This window comes from Glycine max, chromosome 15 (genome assembly GCF_000004515.6).
Source record: "Glycine max cultivar Williams 82 chromosome 15, Glycine_max_v4.0, whole genome shotgun sequence".
Taxonomy (NCBI): domain Eukaryota; kingdom Viridiplantae; phylum Streptophyta; class Magnoliopsida; order Fabales; family Fabaceae; genus Glycine; species Glycine max.
In genome coordinates, this window is record NC_038251.2 from 49,622,885 (window position 1) to 49,641,937 (window position 19,053).

Here is a 19,053-nt window from a genome sequence, read left to right on the forward strand (position 1 = left end):
TGAGACTTGAGCATATATGGTAATAATTTTTAGAGTTGTGAAATCTTGCTTCCTCATAGGATTTTCTACATTCTATTTGTGCCTTCCTTTTAATATAAAGGTAAAATTGCACTTTTGGTCCCACACTTTATCTCTAATTTCGTATTTGTTCCCCCGGTAATTTAATTCACAAATTTGGTCCCCTATTTTATAAAATCCTCCAATGTTGGCCCCGTACGTCTCAATTGGACGTTGATCGTTAAGCAGTGACGTTGACTGTCACATGTCAACGTCTGAGAATCACACCTTGAAACAGTTTTTTTACCCATCTGTGGTGAAAAAATTTTATGCTAAAAAACCCTAAAACCAATTTCTTTTACACTAAAAAACCCTAAAATCCTTTCCTAGCTAGCCACTATATTCGTGTTTTTCTTTCTTCTTTGAATAGAAATTTGATGTGTCTATGGCTGGTTTGGATTTAGGCACGGCTTCACACTTCGTCCAAAGTCTCCATAGACCAGACTTCAACCAACAACAACAACAAGAATCCGAGGAAGACACCAAACCCCAAGATGGGCCCCAACAGAGCGACGTGGTGGGGCGGCGCCCGCAGGCTCCAAGAACAAGCCCAAGCCGTCGATCATCATTATGCGGGAGAGCACCAACACCCTCTGCACCCACATCCTCGAAGTCGACAGCAGCTGCGATGTCTTCGAAAGTGTCGCCAGCGTGGGTCCTGTATCCTCAACAGCAGCAAAATGGTCACGAATGTTAGCCTGCGACAACCGGTGTCGGCGGGCGCGGTGGTGACGCTTCACGGCAGGTTTGAGATACTCTCCCTGACGGGATCGTTCCTTCCTCCGCCGGCTCCGTCGGGGGCAACGAGTCTCAGCATATACCTCACCGGAGGATAGGGGCAGGTGGCGGGTGGGAGTGTGGAGGAAGAAGAAGAACAGGTTCAGATATTTGGTGGTGCTGTTAATAACAATTTATTCAGCGTAAAATTTTTTTTTACCACAGATGGGTAAAAAAGTTATTTCAAGGTGTGCCTATCAGACGTTGACATGTGGGAGTCAACGTCACTGCTTAAAAGTCAATGTCCAATTGAAGCGTCCGGAACCAACATTGCAAGATTTTATAAAACAGGGAGACCACATTTGTGAATTAAATTACCGGGGGACCAAATGCAAAATTAGAGCTAAAGTGGGGGACCAAAAGTGTAATTTTGCCTAATATAAAAGTTAATTATGATCTCTCTATATTTTCAGCATAATGACAAACTAACTATCAGAATTATAACTCTTTTGAAGATGCTAAGAGGTTGATTGGTAGAAAATATAGTGATCCCATTATTAAAAAAGATAAAATGTTGTTGCCATTCTAGGTCATTGTTGGTGTCAATGACAAACCCATGATCATTGTTGAGTACAACGCTCAAAAGAAATAGCTTTCAGCTGAGGAAGTATCATCTATGGTCCTGACAAAGATGCGAGAAATTGTAGAGGATTATTTGGAAGCACCTGTAAAAAATGTTGTTACTATGCCTGCTTATTTCAATGATTCTCAGCGCAAAGCCACCAAAGATGTTGGTGTCATTGTTGCCCTCAATGTTATGGGCATAATAAACGAACCCACTACTGCAGCTATTGCATATGGCCTTCACAAGTGCACTATTTGCGTTAGAGAGGGAAATATTTTCATATTTGACCTTCGTGGTGGTACATTTAATTTGACGTGTCTCTCCTCACAATTCTCCATTAAGGTTAAGGAGTTTCAAGTTAAGACTACTCCAGGAAAGACTCACCTTGGGGAGAGGACTTTGACAACAGAATGGTGAACTACTTTGTACAAGAAGTGCATGAGAGAAGGCAAAAAGGATATGCAGTAGTGCGGAATGCCCAAAAAGGATACGGTGAACTACTTTGTAGCAGATATTGGCAGCATGCCCAATTTTGTCGCAAAATTGGCATATCACTTCCTTTGATGAATTTGAAGATGTGGATCTGCCATTGTGGTTTGGAAGTTCTTTTTGTGGTACGACTATTTTGATTTCTGAGTTGTATGAGTAGCGACAATGGTATAGACATCTTGCCATGAATCATCCATTTTTAAGTAGCTCTCAAAATCAGATAGGAAGACATGAAGTTCCTTAAAGCTGATCGGGTTTTCACTTGTGCCTAAAGCAGCAAATACTTTTTGGTATTTGACACCAACACCATTCAAGGTGTGAATGACCAAATTGTCATTACCCAGAAGAGAACTGATGATTGATAGTTCATTCGATAATGACATAATGCCATGAAGATACTTAGTGATGGATTTCGAGTCCTTAGTGACTCAAGAGAAGTATTCCTTCAAATATGATACGGGTCGTGTTTTGTTATTGGCAAATATCTTGTGGAGGATGTCCCCTTGCTTGGAGTTTTTGACATTTCCTAGCATAGTGTTGACGCTAGGATCAACAAATGAAAGGATGGCATGAAGGATTGATTGATCCTTCCATTTCCAGTAATTGATAACAAGTTATAGATAATAACATATTGAAGTTGTTACAATAACAAGTTACAAGCCCCACCCTTCTTGATGTGGCAGTTATTACAAACTTAACATTTCATGGTGAGGAACTTCCGTCACTTTTGGGACCCGTTGCGTTCCTTCCACTACCCTTGGTATCATCAAGTTTTCCAAAGATGACTCTGCGTAAAGATTGGTGTTGTTTCATCAAGTGAGCACCATGTTTCGTACAAGTTCAGTAAGTGTGGTAAGTAAATATTGAAATTTCGTGTTAGCTATTACATTTGAACATGACTTGGCATTGGGTCCCCTACTCCTTTCCACAATATATGAGGGCATATGCCATCTCCTAAAGAACCTTGAAGAAGGCCACACTAAATACAACACTATTTCTAGTCCAATTTGGTTTCGGGTTCTTTGAGCATGAATGTACTTTTTAGACGCCCTTTACTCGAATGTGGTTTATTGATGACCAAACCAGATGGTGCTTGTTATGAGTAAGTTCCTTATGCACATTCAACATTCCTCTTAATCGTCGACTGACAGGTCCACATTGGACACCATAGACACAACTATGCTCAGGGAAACAAATTTGGCATAAAGCCCACATCAAGGAACAACAAGCTAGCCGTTGAAGACTATTACCTTAACTATTTTGCGAGGCAATTTGGTTTGGTTCAATCCATCCCCAAAATCCTTCACTGTTCTATCCATCTTTTAGTGCACACTTCTTGTTAACCGAATCAAATTTATGTAGTTATGGAGGATACACTACTACAAAAACGGTATTCTAAGTCGGTTCTACAAGACATTTCAAGACGGTTTGGAACCGCCGTAAAACGCAACGTTGTAATATTACATCATATTTATAACGACGGTTTTGTAACCGTCTTAGAATATAGAATTTATTAAGACAGTTGCCGAAATAACCGTCTTAGTATATAGAACTTTCTAAAATGGTTGCTGGCATAACCGTCTTAAATTTCCATTTAGAGAAATGATATTAAAACGGTTATTGAATCAACCGTCTTAGTATGTAAAACTTTCTAAGACGATTATCAGTATAATTGTCTTAGATTTGCATATTGATGAATGACATATTAAGACGGTGTTTGCAAAAACGGTCTTAATATATAGAACTTTCTAAGACGGTTATGCTCATAACCGTCATAGTAAGTCTATTTTTTAAAAAAAAAATTTGTTGCTGCTTTATTTTTTGTAATTTTTTTGTGCTGTTTTATTTTTTGTAATTTGTTAGAATATCTAATACACTAAACTAAACATTAATTTGAAGCAAAAGTATTATTCATCATTTTCAACAATTATAAAATCATTTAATTACATAATACAAAAATTAACATAATTAATGAGAGTCTAAATTTTTTCCCTAAATTTACATTACTATAAAATTGAGAATTCTTGAACTTATAAGCAATTAAAAGTATGAAGGGAGGAAAAAAAAAGGACTAACTAGTAGCAGCATCAACAAATTTTCCATCAAATAAGAGTTGGGTGTGTTCTACTTTAACTGGTGGTTTAATTGGTTCTTCAATGGCAGCAACAGTGCTGAATTTATTGAGCCCTGCACCAAGAGCACCACTTCCACTTGAATATCAGACGAAAGGGTCAATTTATTAAAATAAAATAAGACCATTAATGAAAGCTCCAAAGCAAAAGTCATCTATTAATTATAGTGTGTTTGTTCATGGAATAAGAGAATTAAAATTAAATATTGTGTGGTAAAACAAGAATGTCTATTATAATAGACAGTATATAGAAATGAGCTATAAGTTTTGAAATTCACTAGGGTCGGCCTAAGTGGAAAGAGCATCTTGAACAAAATTCTGAGTTCAAAATCCTAATGGCCCCTTCCTTCTTATTAAAAAAAAAAGAATGAAGTCTGCCTCAATTTTGTATTAACATTTTTAAGTAATAACTTCATTGACATTAATCATAGCTCTATAGTTTAGGTTGTTTAAACAAATTAATGTTTGTTCATACATAACTACTTTATTCCCATCGCCAGTGCCCAAAACTATTGTACGTATATATATAAATAATGATCATGGTTAAAAGTGGCAGATTGTTAATTGGTCTATATATATATATATATATATATAAAAGGTAATTACTAATTAGATCTCATTTGAATTCAAAAGTTTTATTTTAAGGACACGATGAATCTTTTACCAATACCAAAATAATAAAATATATGTGCTTTATAGTAGGCAAATTAGATACTTGTTTGAGGTTGAGGACCTTTAAGATAGAAGTTATCCGACAAACTCCTACATAATTTCTTATGCTTTCACCAGCATTCGAGTTCCATCATATGTGCCTGACTGCTATATTTATATTGCGGGTTCTACAGGAGAAGATAAATTTAATTAAGGATTCAGTTTTTTTTTTGTCACATGAAGAATTATAAAATGATATTATTTTTAATATTTTATTTCATGGGTTAAAATATTTTTGTAAAAAATAAAATAAAAATAAGGTGATATTTTAATTTTATTATTATTTATGAAAATTACGCATAATATTTACATGATTATGCAAAAACTAAAAGTGTGCTGGAAGTTATATTTACGAAATCAATCCCATATACCATCATCATAATTAAAAAAATATTTTCTACTTTTCCCACACTATGCATACAACAGAAATTCGTAAAAAACATTTAAAAAACCAAGACATACAAAGAAAGTGATCAAAATCTAATTAAAGATTAGTGATTTACCCCACACTATCACTGGTAAAATTTGTTGGCTTCCCAAGCACTAGAATTTCCTGTAAAAAGCATTCTCATTTTTCCAATTAACCATTTAAAGACCTTTTTGCATTTCTAAAACCAGAAGAATAATTAATGCACCACGATAAAATTAGTGGAGCTTACTTTGCATGTGACGGTACAACTTGAGGGGTTTCCCCATTCCACAGTCGTGTTCCTTTCTTTTGCTGGATACAAAAATAAATACATATTATACATTCAAAATTGCAGGTATTCAATTTTAAGGGCTATAAAATTGCTTCATGTGCCATAAATTTTTTTTTTGCAGACTCCACTATAAAGAATGATGGATCAGTATAACGCTTCAGACATGCCCCAACCCCCGCCACAACAAACCTTTCAGAGCCAAGATAAAAAAAAAAAAAAAAAAAGAATGCTCACCCAAGCACCCCATTGAGTGTACAAAATTCAATATTGTGGCATTGAATCATGCTTATTTTACCTAAACAACCAAAAAAATATATTGAAAATCTAACTATAATGATAAAAAAATACTAATAAAAACTACAAAATAAGAATTAAAAAAAAACATCACAAGCACAATATAATTAAATAACAAAAGTTTAGATTATAAAACTAATTACAAAACTTGAAAAAGCATCTTCAAACCTATTTATTACGCGTAAAATGACCAAACCTTTTAACTTTTTTTTGGATAAGCCAAAAATCAAAATCATAGTAACTGTGAGCATCAAAAACTTTTAACTTGACAGAGACTTTGATCTATGGACAAAAACTAGTTAGCAGACAATAAATGATGTCATGACACTGAGTTGATATGCAATACCTTAACTGAATCTTGTACTGCCCTTGGATATGGAGTTAAATCATCCTTTGCGCCAATAAGGAGACAAGAAACTCTATAACCAGTTAGATCTCCTTGTCTACCAACCTTCTCAAGCAAATCTCTGGATTTCTTCCATGAATGTTCATCTGAGCTGGAAAACAAAGAGAAAAAAGAAAAACTAAGTTACAGGAGCAAAATGCCAAAAATAAATAACCAAATACGTAACTATGAATTAAACTAGATTAGTTTAATTAAGGAAAATTTATTCCACACAAGGTCTTGACAGAATAGACATGTGGTAGAGCATCAAAATCTGGTATGGTCATACTAATACAAGTATCTAAGAATCACTTTTTTATAATATAACATGAATTTGACAAGATACGACAGCCTTGCCTAAAAACAACTACATACAATGACTATGATCAGAGTTAGATAATTTGTAATGTAGAGTTCATCTCACTTCAAATGTACCATATAATCAAATCTACAAGAAGCTTTTCCAATAATCTAAAATTACTCTTGTTATATCTTGTAACATTACCTATATATACTCTGCAACACTGCTAATTATAATGAAATTCAGTAGAAGACAGCACTATTGAGAAAGTAACTGGGCATATTCTTGAAATTAATTACATTACCTCACCAACAACAGTCAAGGAAGTTCCAACTGGAAGTACCCGTTCAATTTTGTTGAGTCCAAGCATATGAAAACATGGTCTCAATTATGTGAGTTTACAAAATAAGCAGCTTAGTGAATCCAAGCCTTGTCAGATTTTGGTTTCAAGAAATTTATAACAAGAGCAACTGTAACTTTTAAGTCTCCAAGGTACTATGGGAATATATAAGCATTGGATGTCTACACCAACTTTCAAGTTTCAAATTCCAATTCCCAAAAAAATTCATTGAGGGTTCATAGTAAAATGATCAAAAGAAATCATATTTCAAAATCAAAATTAAATATGCTACTCGCCTGTGATGTGAGTATAGATTTGTTCAACTGCAGTCAAGTGAAAATAGAAAGCAAAGTGCAACTAAGTTATCAGCAATGACCTGTTAAAGGTTTAGAACAAGTCACCATATATGACAGCAACGACAGTATCTTTGCAGCAGTACAACACATTCAAAGCAGGGGAACTATAGAACTTGGAACTTATATATTTTTTGGTAAAGACTTTGAACTTACATATTATCATTATAAATGTGGAACTACAAGTGATAAAATTTAGAGATAATTAGAAAATTTAGAGAGAGAGAGGACAGGGTGATTCAATGTCCTACATGTGGAGAGCCACTATCCACACAATAGGACCACTATCCACACAAATTCATTTCAAATACGAGAACAAATAAAATCACAAACATTTACTCAATGTGTTGTTGACTTTACTACTACTTTACTGGCAAATTCCCAAAACACAATGATCAATCAAGAAACTTAACCAAGACAAATGGATTCAAGTAAAAGAACAATGGCTATCGCCATGTAAAATTATCAGTAGCTTACTCAGCGGGCAGTCGTCTCCAGGAAGTTTACAGTCAGGACAACATCCATCAAAGGCCATCCTACAAATCTCACATGTTTCTTCTTGTGCATCCCAAGTCCAAGAAGCAACAACATGTCATCTATATTTCACAAAAGGACTTGAGGATTAAGAGATAAACACTACTGAGTTGGGCGGTGACGAAGGTCATAACGTGGGTTTGGCCCAAATGAACCTCCACGGAGCTGTCTTGCTTGGCCAGTTTGACAGTGAGCTTGCAGTAGTCGGAGGGGCGACGACCGTCGACTCAGAGGTCAGAAAGGAGAGCAATTTCTATGAATTTCTTATCGTTAAGAGGCATTCTCCTTGTGTTTGCTAACCTCTGCTCCATTTCCTTTGCCTGCCAATGCTTGAGGTTTAGTTTAGGGCAAAACACCACTCAATTACTATAAGGCTCAACACTGTTATTATTGTTGTTTACAAAAATACTTGCTGATTATTAAACGGGAAATAGACTGAGCTAGGGTTCTCGAAATTACCTGTTTCACGAGCCAAGGTTGGAAGCGTGGAAAACCTTTCGATGGCTTCTAATCTAATAACAACGAACACCAGTACCGTTTGAAGAACTTAGACGATGTGCGTGTGGTTGAGGGACAAAATGTGCGTGAGGTGGGGAGAAAATGGCTGAAGAACAACACAATGGCTCAGAGAATGGGTGAGGGCCGGGAGTAGTACAAGCGCCTTAGGTTATATGCTATACAAAGACGCTCGTAGGATAAAAACCGGCGTTGTCTTAATTTATGGTAATTACAACATTGCCACCAGTACCCATTCTAAGACGGTTATTTATAACCGCCTTAGAATGTACGACGTAAAAACAAATTTTAGTTCCCTTATTTACAAAATTGCCACCGCGTAATATTTTAAATCGGTTCTCGAGAACCGTCGTAAATGTCGCGTCGTAAATACAAGCTTTTGTAGTAGTGATATTGAAGACAAATTGCACTCTTTTGTATTCAGGCATTTCACTTTCAGCCCCAACAATGTAGATTTATTTACAAAATGGTAGGAAGTTATATCAGCTACTTTATTCCTTAGATAAACATCTGATTTTCTCACTAGGCTGATTGATGACCTATCTAATGAAGATGAACCATCATCTTCTACCCTTGCCAAGCATCGTCAAAAGAAATCAACATCATTTGGTTCAACCTTTTAAGAAGGTTTCTTTCATCTTCCTTTGATTCCTTAATTTCCACCTCCCCTTCTTCTTATTTGACTCAATCTTTTTTCTACAGATCCTCCTTTAGGTTCAACAAGGTCTGATCTAGTAGATGTGGATGTTTTTCCAGAATCACCTAAACCTCGATTAGTTCCAAGATTATTTGGGGGGCCCTAGCGACGGACTTGTCATTTGATAGTGTTCCAGACTTGAGTTTCAAAATTGGCTCATAAACATCAATGTGATTCCTCTGAGGTCTTTGAACATTTCTTAATCCTTTTTCTTTCCATTTTCTTTGAATGAACCATCTAGTATTATTATATCACCTAAATTTCCCTTCAGGTTGAGAAGAAAAAGATCAAACGGGACAAAGAAAAGGCCTAGGAGCTTTTCAAAGAGTCATCTCATACTCTTGATACTCGCAGGACTAAAACAACTAAAAAAAACTAGTCCAAGCAGCTATAATGGACTATTTTACCACCTGATATTTTTTTTATTAAGTGTAATTATTGAATTTGCAAGAAATTTTTATTTATGTAATTAAAGTAATTTATTATGAAAACTATTGTACACATTATTATATGTTTATCCATGCACGACACAAGTCACTACACTCTAATTTATTGATAAAGCATAATATTTTGATTCATAATACATATTGCTTTTGCAAAATGAAGTCAACCTTTTAAGACATTAGTACAAAAAAAGAGAAAAAAAGAAGCATTGAAGAGAATTGTCTGCACATTAGAAGAAAAAGGGGTAGTCCAAAAGCTCACTAGAAAAGAAGTTGAATACACTTGATTGATTATGGCTTGGTTTCTGCTCAAACAAAACAACTTCTAATATTTTTCCTTCAAGCTTTGGCTTGGATACATCATAAGTTTCTTAAGAGCAAGGAAATTCTTTCTTATGTTTGGACAAAGTAAATACAATGAATCATAGCACAAGTTTAGCAAGAAGCTGCTTTTTGAATTTTTAGATTATACTTTTTATACAAACTCTAATATGTTTTTTTGATATATTTTTCTTAAAACTTTGTCATCGCTTCTTAAGTTGTAAAATTGTTCGAAAAACCTTTTAATTAATGCATGTACTAAGTTGAGCTTGTTTGAATCAAAATAAATATGCAACATGCACACAAATATGAGAAGCTTAAAGATAAAGGATATAACAAACAAAATTTATGCTAGTTCATCCATATACCTTGGGTTACATTCAGTCCCTACACTTGTAAAATTTTTACTATGAAAAACACCAATTACAAAAAGGTTTTTTTTTCTCCTTAAGTCTCCATAGGCTTTCACATTATTTTTTCCTAAACACTCCAAGTTGTTTTTCACCTCACTATTCTTACTTCTCTAAGCCTGCTCTAAGTATTGTCATATCTTCATATTTGCACTAGGTATTCTTTTCTCTCTAGGACAATATTTTCACTTTTGCAAGTTACACATCAATATTCTTAGCCTCTATATAGGCCCTTCACCCACTATTGTAAACTTCTACAAGTTCTACTACGCACACACTCACACACACACGCACGCACGCACACGCACACACGCGCACACCCTCACATCCACACACAATAAATGGAAACAATAAAGGAAAGTCGTAATGTAAAGAGATAAAAGGCAAAAAGATTAAATACTGTAAAATAGGCTTGTAAGGGATTGTTTGTGTCCCTCAAATTTGAAGTACGAGGTCTATTTATAGACTACAAACTCACATTCCTTATTGGTTCATATTTTTCTACTTGATAACTTTCTAAAATATGGTTTGGAGTTATATAGCTAGGTTTGGGGGTCATTCGGCTAGTTTTACACTGATTTGACTAATTCTGGCAGTCAAATTCGACAAGCAGTATTTGATTTTGGCTAACAGTTCAGCTAACTAATTATGGGGCAAATTTATCTTCTGGTAAACGTTGATAATAGCTCCTAAAATCTAGTCATGTTTTCCTCTTTTCACAAGCCAATTGATCAATTTTTCAAACGTTAAAGAAAATGGCAACCACTTATTTTTTAGGGAACATTATCATTGATTAGTTTAACAGATACAAGCCATTTGAATATCTAAATATCATGGAAAATATCATCTTATCTTTATTAAATTGAATATGATTTAATTCAACTAATTTTCTTATACTTAAAGTTAGCTGCAGTCTGTTGTTCGACTAACATTTCAACCAACATTGTAAGTAGCCAAAATGACTTTATCTATGTTCAACTAACACAAAGCTAACTCAATCTCCCACTCAACTAATATTGAACGTAACTGAATTGATCTTCTACTCATTCAACTAAACTTAAAATTAGTCGAATTCTGCCAATTCAACTAACATTGTAGGTAGTCGTATTAACCTTATCCATGTTTAGCTAACCTTCATGTTTGGAAAATATTAAAGATTATCTAGCTACACATTCCAATGAATTGCCCTCCTTCTCATTCAGCTAACATTGATATTAGTTGAATTCTGCCATTTGACTAATATTATAGATAGTCATATTGATCTTGTCCATGTTCTGCTAACCTTCTTGTTTGAATAACCTTCACCTTATTCACCTAACATTAAAGTTAACAAAATTCCACCTTAGCCGCAACCATTCTATTAAATCCTCAACAACTGAATTTTACAGCCAAATTTGGGTGTTAACACTAACCTATTGATCTTTTTATGTTCTTTTTCTTTGTGAACTTGGTAGTAGAGTTGAGTCTATTGGTTATGTGCATGTTAATGCATGGCTTCACAATACTTCAAGGGATAGTTTTATTTTGTGACTTCATTTGTCAAAAGTCCATGCCTTTGGCCTACTATCAATGTCTCAAGTCCTAAGGAAGATAATTGAGAAGCTAGCTTCTGAACTCGAGAGTTAGAGTTTTTGAACGTTTCGTGTTTATGATTATGTGGTGTGTGGTGACATTATTCAGTATTTATCTTGTTCTTTAGTAATTGATTATTATTATTATATATATTTTACTTTTATTGAAAATGAAAAACATTTAATTATATTTTCATAAATAAATTAAATACTTTATTAAAAGCGAACTTACTTTAAAATTAAAGTTAATTTGACTAGTAAATTTCACAAGATATTACAAATACAATACCTAAAGAACATTTTTTTAGGCAAATTAATTAGTTCATTAATATAAAGGCTAACTGAAACACAAGAAGTGTACAAGTTAGCTAAAATTGGTTACAAAAGATAATACCATGCATACGTGCATCACACTCTACGAAACCCTTTCCCATACAAATATCAATGATCCTGATATTCCTCCCCCCCCCCCCCCCTTCCCCCCACTAAGCTAATAAAAAATAAAGATATTATGCATACACCTAATAGCTTCCCATATTGCTACTTTTGACTTACAAATCCACTTGCTTATGGTCTAACATGCATAAACTTCAAAGCCTTTTACCCCATGTCTCTTAAGTATGATGCTATGATATTTGGGTTTCAAAAAGTGATTGAGTTTCATACCATATATCTTAGGGGATACTATTGCTCCCTGCACAAATTGCTATTGGACCCTTCCCCCTACAAATTACCATTTTGTCCCCAACTTAAAAATTCCCAACCCCTCCCTCTTCCCTTTTCCTCTTCCTAACACTTGTTTCTCCTTCCTCTTCGTGACACCCCTAACCCACGCCCTTCCCCTTATCTTTCTCCTTTCCTCGTCCCTAACCCAATCTTTCCCTTCCCTTCCTAACCTAACTCAATCCTTCCCTTCTCTTCTCCCCTTCTGTGTGCCCCCTAGCCCCTTGGTAATTTTTCTTGAATTTTATATTCAATGGAATTATCATTTCGTGGTTTTTATATTTAAAAATAATGAGTAACAAAATCGTGATTTCTTTACTCTTTTCAGTTTTGGACAACACAATTTTGTTGTGGTCTTTATCCAAACACATACGAAAATCGTGATTCCATTATACATTTGATGTTTTTTTCAAAAAAAATTGTTATTATATTTATAGTAATACTAATGTAATGCTTTAAATTTTATTTCAGACTTGTGATGACTCGTACGAAGCAAACATCATATATTGTTGGACGTGACCCCTCCCATGAAGGGGAAGATGTAGACGAGAGACATTTTAGAGTGGCTATGTCGGCGTGCATGCCTTGATGATGAGCCACAACTATAGCCAGCGCCATAACCACAGTCAAAGCCAGGGTCAGTTGCGGATAGGATCATTGGACCTCCATTTGGAATAAGTTCAGTTAATTTGTCCCTTCTTCGGTTGTACAAGACCCATTGTGTTGGTTCTTTTTGGATTCATTTGGAGGGGTTAGAGCTGAAGCTTGTCAACCGCGATGCCCAGGTGCTAGTGCCCCTTACTCATCTGCAAGTTAGAGCTTATATGGACCGATTGGGGTTATCAGCTCTTGTTACGGTGCAGTATCCTACCGCATAGTGGATGATGTGTCCATGAGATTACCGTCACGGTGGATGATCTTGTCTGTTGCACTTACCTGTGACAAGAAAGCCCATTTATCATGTCCCTCTGCTCTTTGATAGTGAGGCGGTGAAGGTTTACATGGCTAGTAGGCATATCTCACCGCTATGTTGATTTAGGCTCGTATGTTTGGGCTATCATGACTTATCTCATGCACTTGATCGACAATATGATATTTATATACAAGTCATCGACTCACATTCATGTCACCTACCTTTAGTAGCTCAACAACCTGGATGCTTGCCACTAGTACGCATGGGAAGTAGCTACACTGGCATGCCTTTACAACCATCTCTCTTATGCAAGCCAGTATAGCACCAAGCAATGTGAAGGTTATATGATGTTACTCATGGTAAGCAAATTATTTTAGTATTTTAATTATTTTTTATTACTGTAATTAATACTTTTTACAGTCATGGGTGTTTACGCATTTGCCTAGTGTTGGCTACTTAGAGCCAGAGGATTATGTGGTTGAGGACCCGATAGCCACCAGATGGAAGGCATTGAAAGGTATTAGGTGTGCCCTTCCAGTTAGGAAGAAACTGGATGACTTACAAATTGATGTTGTCTTGTGGTGTCCATATGAGGACCATAAGGATATGAGGCCTTTGGCACAACAAACCTTTTTCTTTGGCTTTACCAGATGTTGGACTTACGTGAGGCCTTATTGTTTGGAGAGGGTGTTAAGGCAATTTGGCCATGTATAGACAATTCCATACCAACCACTTCCCCATCCTACATATCAACTTTGTGATTAGGCATTCTTATAAATGTTGTGCCACCTAGGAGTCCTTAGGTTTGCACCTCCAACTATCTTCCATGGTTTTACAAGGCTTCTTATCCCTGTGTCATTCTTCCGAAGGAGGGACAATCACTACCTAGTCTTGTATGTTTACCTCCTATTAAAGTACAGCTAAAGCATAGGCAACCACTAGCAAACTATGTACCAAGTGAAGACTATTCTTGCCAAATAATGCAAATTGGACTTTGTTGATTTTTTTTTCTAAATTGTTACTAAAAAAATAGTTATTGATTCTAATTTCCATTGCAGGATCAATTCTGGATGACATTAGAAGCTATGCAAAGCATGTTGAGCCTTTGAGTTGTGCCAGAGAGCACGAGTCATCATCATCTCATACAACAAGCTTTGCAACGGTTGGAGGAGGGCTTAGCAACTGAGTGTAGCTCAAACACACATAGAATAAGGAAAAATGCTGGCAAGGATGGCAAGAAGGGTGGCAGAGGTGGTTGATTATTGTATTGGACATGTGTTGTTATTATTATTATTATTATTATTATTATTATTATTATTATCTTTTTTTATGGTTTGATGTAATACATAAAGTTTTTTATGTTGTTTTGAAATTTTTTTTTTCCAGAGTTTATGTTATGGTTGAATTAATTTTTTGTGTATTCATTAATTGTTTAAACAACACGGGCCTAATAATTTAACAACAATGGTTTATTCAACTGACTCATAAAACAAACATCAACAATTAAAGAAGCATTGATAATACAAAATTTTCTTTTAAAAAGAAAAGTAAAAAAATCAGTGTACGATATTTATAAAGTAGAAAGATGAATACAAATTTATTACGCATCAAAGCAATGATCTCATTGGTAGATCTTGATTTTGATGATTTGCGCAGCAAGACAAGGATTTCATATGAAAATTGGCCAAAAGTTGCATTCAACTCAATTTGACATTTGTTATTAAATTTCGAAAAGATGAAAACATTTCCCCCCACATTGTTGTCACGTTTGAGCTCCATACACTTGTATTCAACAAACAATCACCTACGTAAAAATGTTGGTGGCAATATAGATCAAGTAAAATTCTGCAACCTTCGATAACATCCATAATTTTTTTTCTTAAAGCATCAAGTGATATGTCTCACTTATTATGCTGATCTTTACACTAGACATTTAAATACCCCTTCAGATGATGAAAATATATGACCATCACAATAAACAACAACAGATACATTCTCCATGTTTAAGCAATATGGTGAATATCAAGAAGCAAAAGGTATTGAGTTGCATCAAAGTCCTACTTCTATTTATACTAGATGATCTATTGTTCTCTCATAAGCCATACCAACGGCTGAGATCTCACTAATGATACAAACAATTAAGATTCCATCTATATTTAATGCGATTGTCATGCATATCATAAAAGAACAGTGCTCAATCAATACGTCTCGAAAAAAAAAACAATATTGAATCAATAAGTGCAATGTTCAATCAATAAAAAAACATCAAATGATTTTTTTTGTAATTTTTTAAAAAGCACATTACCTTGTTATTTTTAAAACGGTTGAAATATCCATTGACTTCATTGTATTTTTTTTCTACCTCAACAAAATCATGATTTCGTTGTGATATGAAAAAAATACCAACGAAATCATGATTTCTTATTTTAAGGGGAGTGTCTAAAAATACTACAATGAAACTATGATTTTATTATAATGTTTGGACTGACAAAAAAAATATACAATAAAATCGTAATTTTATTGCACATTATATAATAGAATTTATGTTGTGGGGATGCAAAGATGAATGTATTATGAAGATTTCATTGTGTATTATATTTAATGGAATAATGATTTGGTGAGAAAGATTAATTTTGAAGAAGAAAAAGAATCAACCCACAACTCCTTATATCTTTACTGCATCCATATATTGATTCTTAGCTCTTTTGTTTTTGCATTGGGATCCATATTAACTAGAGAACATATCTGATGAGAGGATAAGAGAAATAAACCTTTACCACATATAATTAGTAAAACTGTTGAAAAATCCAGCGCCATATCACAGTGCAAATGTAAAAGCGGAGAAGATGAGAATTTTCAACGAGTTTCAGCACAACACACAAACCTAATTAAGCCGAGATTAACAAATGATTATGTCGAAATTGAGCTTTGGATAAGCACTAAATTTACCGGAGCACTAAAATACGTTTTAGGATTCTCTTGAAGGCCACAAGGCAAATTCAAAACGAAACAAGTTTTAAGTTCGCACCTCACACACTAATTACATAACCCCAGATGCATCAGTTTTTTTTTTGGGATACATTTTATTGTATTATATTTTAAAAATAATGCTTATTATTATAAAATTATTTAGGAGATGTATTATATAAGTGCAGGTGCATCAGATTTAATACTACCTCTTATCCTTTTTATAAGCTACAAGTGCAGTACATTTTTACATTACACTTATTAGTAAAAAGGACCGAAGGTAATATAAATTACTCTTTGCATCCCATAATAATTTTCATGCAAGAAAAAAATCATCTCAAAATAATTGTCATTTTAATTTGTTAATGTAATATTAATTATTTTTTTTCTGTTGATATCTCTTATAATATTAATGATATATACAACAAAAAATAAAAATCAATTAGTAATAATAAATTAATTTTTATAAATTTAATATCCTCATTCATCCATTTATCTAACCATGAATGTGATGTATTGAGAGAAAGGGGTGTATGTATTCTCAACTGTTGGGGGTGTAATCGGGTGAGAGAAGTGTAGGGCCAGTTGGACTTTTGTAAGCCCACGATGGTTTTGATGGGCCCATATGAAGTTGCATCTTGCTTTGTTTCTTGGGACATGCTAGGTGCACCCAGCAACATTGTTGGTGCATCCAGCAATTAGATGAATGGGCAAAATTGCTCTTACATTAAAAAAAATAATTTCTTTTTCTGCTTTTCGGAATAACCTTCTTCCGGAAGCTTTTCGGAAGAAGGTTCTTCCGGTAAAACAATTTGTTCTACCAGAAAAACCTTCTTTCGGAAGAACAATTTGTGTTACCGGAAAAACCTTCTTTCGGAAATTTTGAAAGAAGATTTTTCTGGTAGAACAATTTGTTCATCCGGAAGAATCTTCTTCTGGAGAATTTACCGGAAGAACTTCTTCCGGTAGCTTCTCCAGAAGAAGGGTTCTTCCGGTAGAACAAATTCTTCCAGAAGAAGAAATTATTTTTTTAACACAAGAGTAATTTTACCCATTTACCTAATTGCTGGGTGCACCAGCAATGTTGCTGGGTGCACCTAGCATGTCCCTTCAATTTTTGTTTATTATTGATAAGTTTCTTTGATATGTTTTGTTGCCTTTATACTTAATCAGTTAGACATCTCATTCTATTTTATAGGATATAATAAGTGTTTTGTTCTTATAAAAAAAATTTAAGTTTGATTTTAGTCTCTAAAATTTTTATGTCTTTTATATGTCTAATTTTGAAATGTGCCACTTTTGTTTTTCAATGGTTTAAATAACACTTTATAGAGGGACCAAAAGTTATTTAGACAACACTTTCATGAGGGCATTTCAAGAGGGACAAAAAATAAAATAAAAATGAAAAATACTAAAAGTTAATTTAAAATTTTTTAGATGGACTAAAAATATATTTTTTATTTTCAAATGTATGATAATAGATATTTTTTAAAATAATTTGCTGCCGCTGACTCACATCTCAGATCCGCCACCATATGTAAATAGTTATGCACACTGGAACATATATAGTAATTATAATCAAATAATTAAATATGTTTTTTTATACTATTAATATTTATTAATTAACTTATTAGTTAATATTATCAAACACTTACAATTCAATCATCTAACATTTAAACTTTCAAATTTTCAGTTGCTGAGGCTTATTAGTTATCACATTCAATTAGCTTGTAAGCTAGTTTTGGCAAACAGTTAACTAAATAAAATCTTAAAAATTTATTAATCTAATTTATTTAATACATAAATATTATAACTTTGAAGGGTTGAAACCAATTCAATGTTCTTAGTGAACGCCAATATATTCAATATTAATTCAAAATCGCTTCACCTTGATAATATATTAATAGTTCATCTTCTGGAGACTCTGGCCCAGTTGCTTTGCTGTTTGATTCTCTCTTAACATGTCATTAAAATTTGGTAAACATAAATTTTTTAATCAACAATCTTTTACACAATGTTCCTTAGCCTAAACCAGTCATATTAATTTTGTAAGCATTGATAGGGGGATATATAACAGAGCCATTAATGAACACCAATTAATGTTTATATACTGAATCAATAGTCAAATTATTAAAGCAATGAATACAGGACCACAAGCTCAATATGCGTATATACACCCCCTCCAACAGTAACCAAAATAATAAAAAGTGTGTGGTGTACACTGAAATTGAATCAAATCAATTAATCAGATGCAACAAACAAACCTAAATCCACGCGCGCTGGCAGTAGATTGTAAGGTCGTTTAATCAGCCCAAAGGTCGTTTAACGGTGGCATCTCGCTGAGCAACCTATCGAACTCCTTAAACGACATGTCTCTCATCAAAAACGACCTACCCTCAACCCCACCTTTATGATCATGCCTCTTCCTCTGAACCTTTGCATCTAAAATGTCAGAATCTTTACCTGTAAGCTTCTGCACCACGGATTTGAAGCTCGTGGCATCGGTTTCGACGTATTGGGTATTGATGATCACAACCTTCACGGGTGCCCTGGTGCATCCACTGGTAGACATGAAGTCGATTTTGTAGGATTGAGTTAGATCAAAATTTAAATTTTAAGATTAAGCAAATGGATATGAGAAGTTGATTTTGGTAGAAAATGGCTTAATTTGGCAATAGGAAAAAGATGTTGCTATGTGGCTCTAAGAAGGGTGTAGTGGGTTAATTTATATGTATTGTGTGGTTTAATGGGTTAGCCTATGGCATTATTTATATGTATATATAATAATATAGGTGGGTTGGATTTGACGGCTGAGAAAGGTTAACGTTTTGTGCAGATGAAATGTGTTGACCGT

General features: G+C 34.3%; 1 protein-coding gene, 1 long non-coding RNA gene and 1 pseudogene across 2 annotated transcripts; 1 reads left to right on the forward strand and 2 right to left on the reverse strand.

The window, feature by feature from the left end:
- The first annotated feature begins 999 nt into the window (after positions 1 to 999).
- LOC102663204 (heat shock 70 kDa protein 4-like) lies at positions 1,000 to 2,028 on the forward strand (annotated as a pseudogene).
- A 3,653-nt stretch (positions 2,029 to 5,681) lies between these two features.
- Positions 5,682 to 6,764, reverse strand: LOC106796054 (uncharacterized). Its single transcript, XR_001384936.3, has 3 exons — positions 6,716 to 6,764; positions 6,072 to 6,222; positions 5,682 to 5,726 (listed from the first exon to the last, which is right to left on the reverse strand). It is a non-coding gene; the product is annotated as an uncharacterized lncRNA (long non-coding RNA).
- An 11,737-nt stretch (positions 6,765 to 18,501) lies between these two features.
- Positions 18,502 to 18,771, reverse strand: LOC112999626 (VQ motif-containing protein 1). The gene has a single exon (XM_026125956.1). The coding sequence runs from the start codon at positions 18,769 to 18,771 to the stop codon at positions 18,502 to 18,504; it is 270 nt and encodes an 89-aa protein (XP_025981741.1).
- Positions 18,772 to 19,053: the final 282 nt, after the last annotated feature.

Coding starts and splice junctions, on each gene's coding strand:
- LOC112999626 (XM_026125956.1), bottom strand. CDS start 18,771: ATGTCTACCAGTGGATGCACCAGGGCACCCGTGAAGGTTGTGATCATC.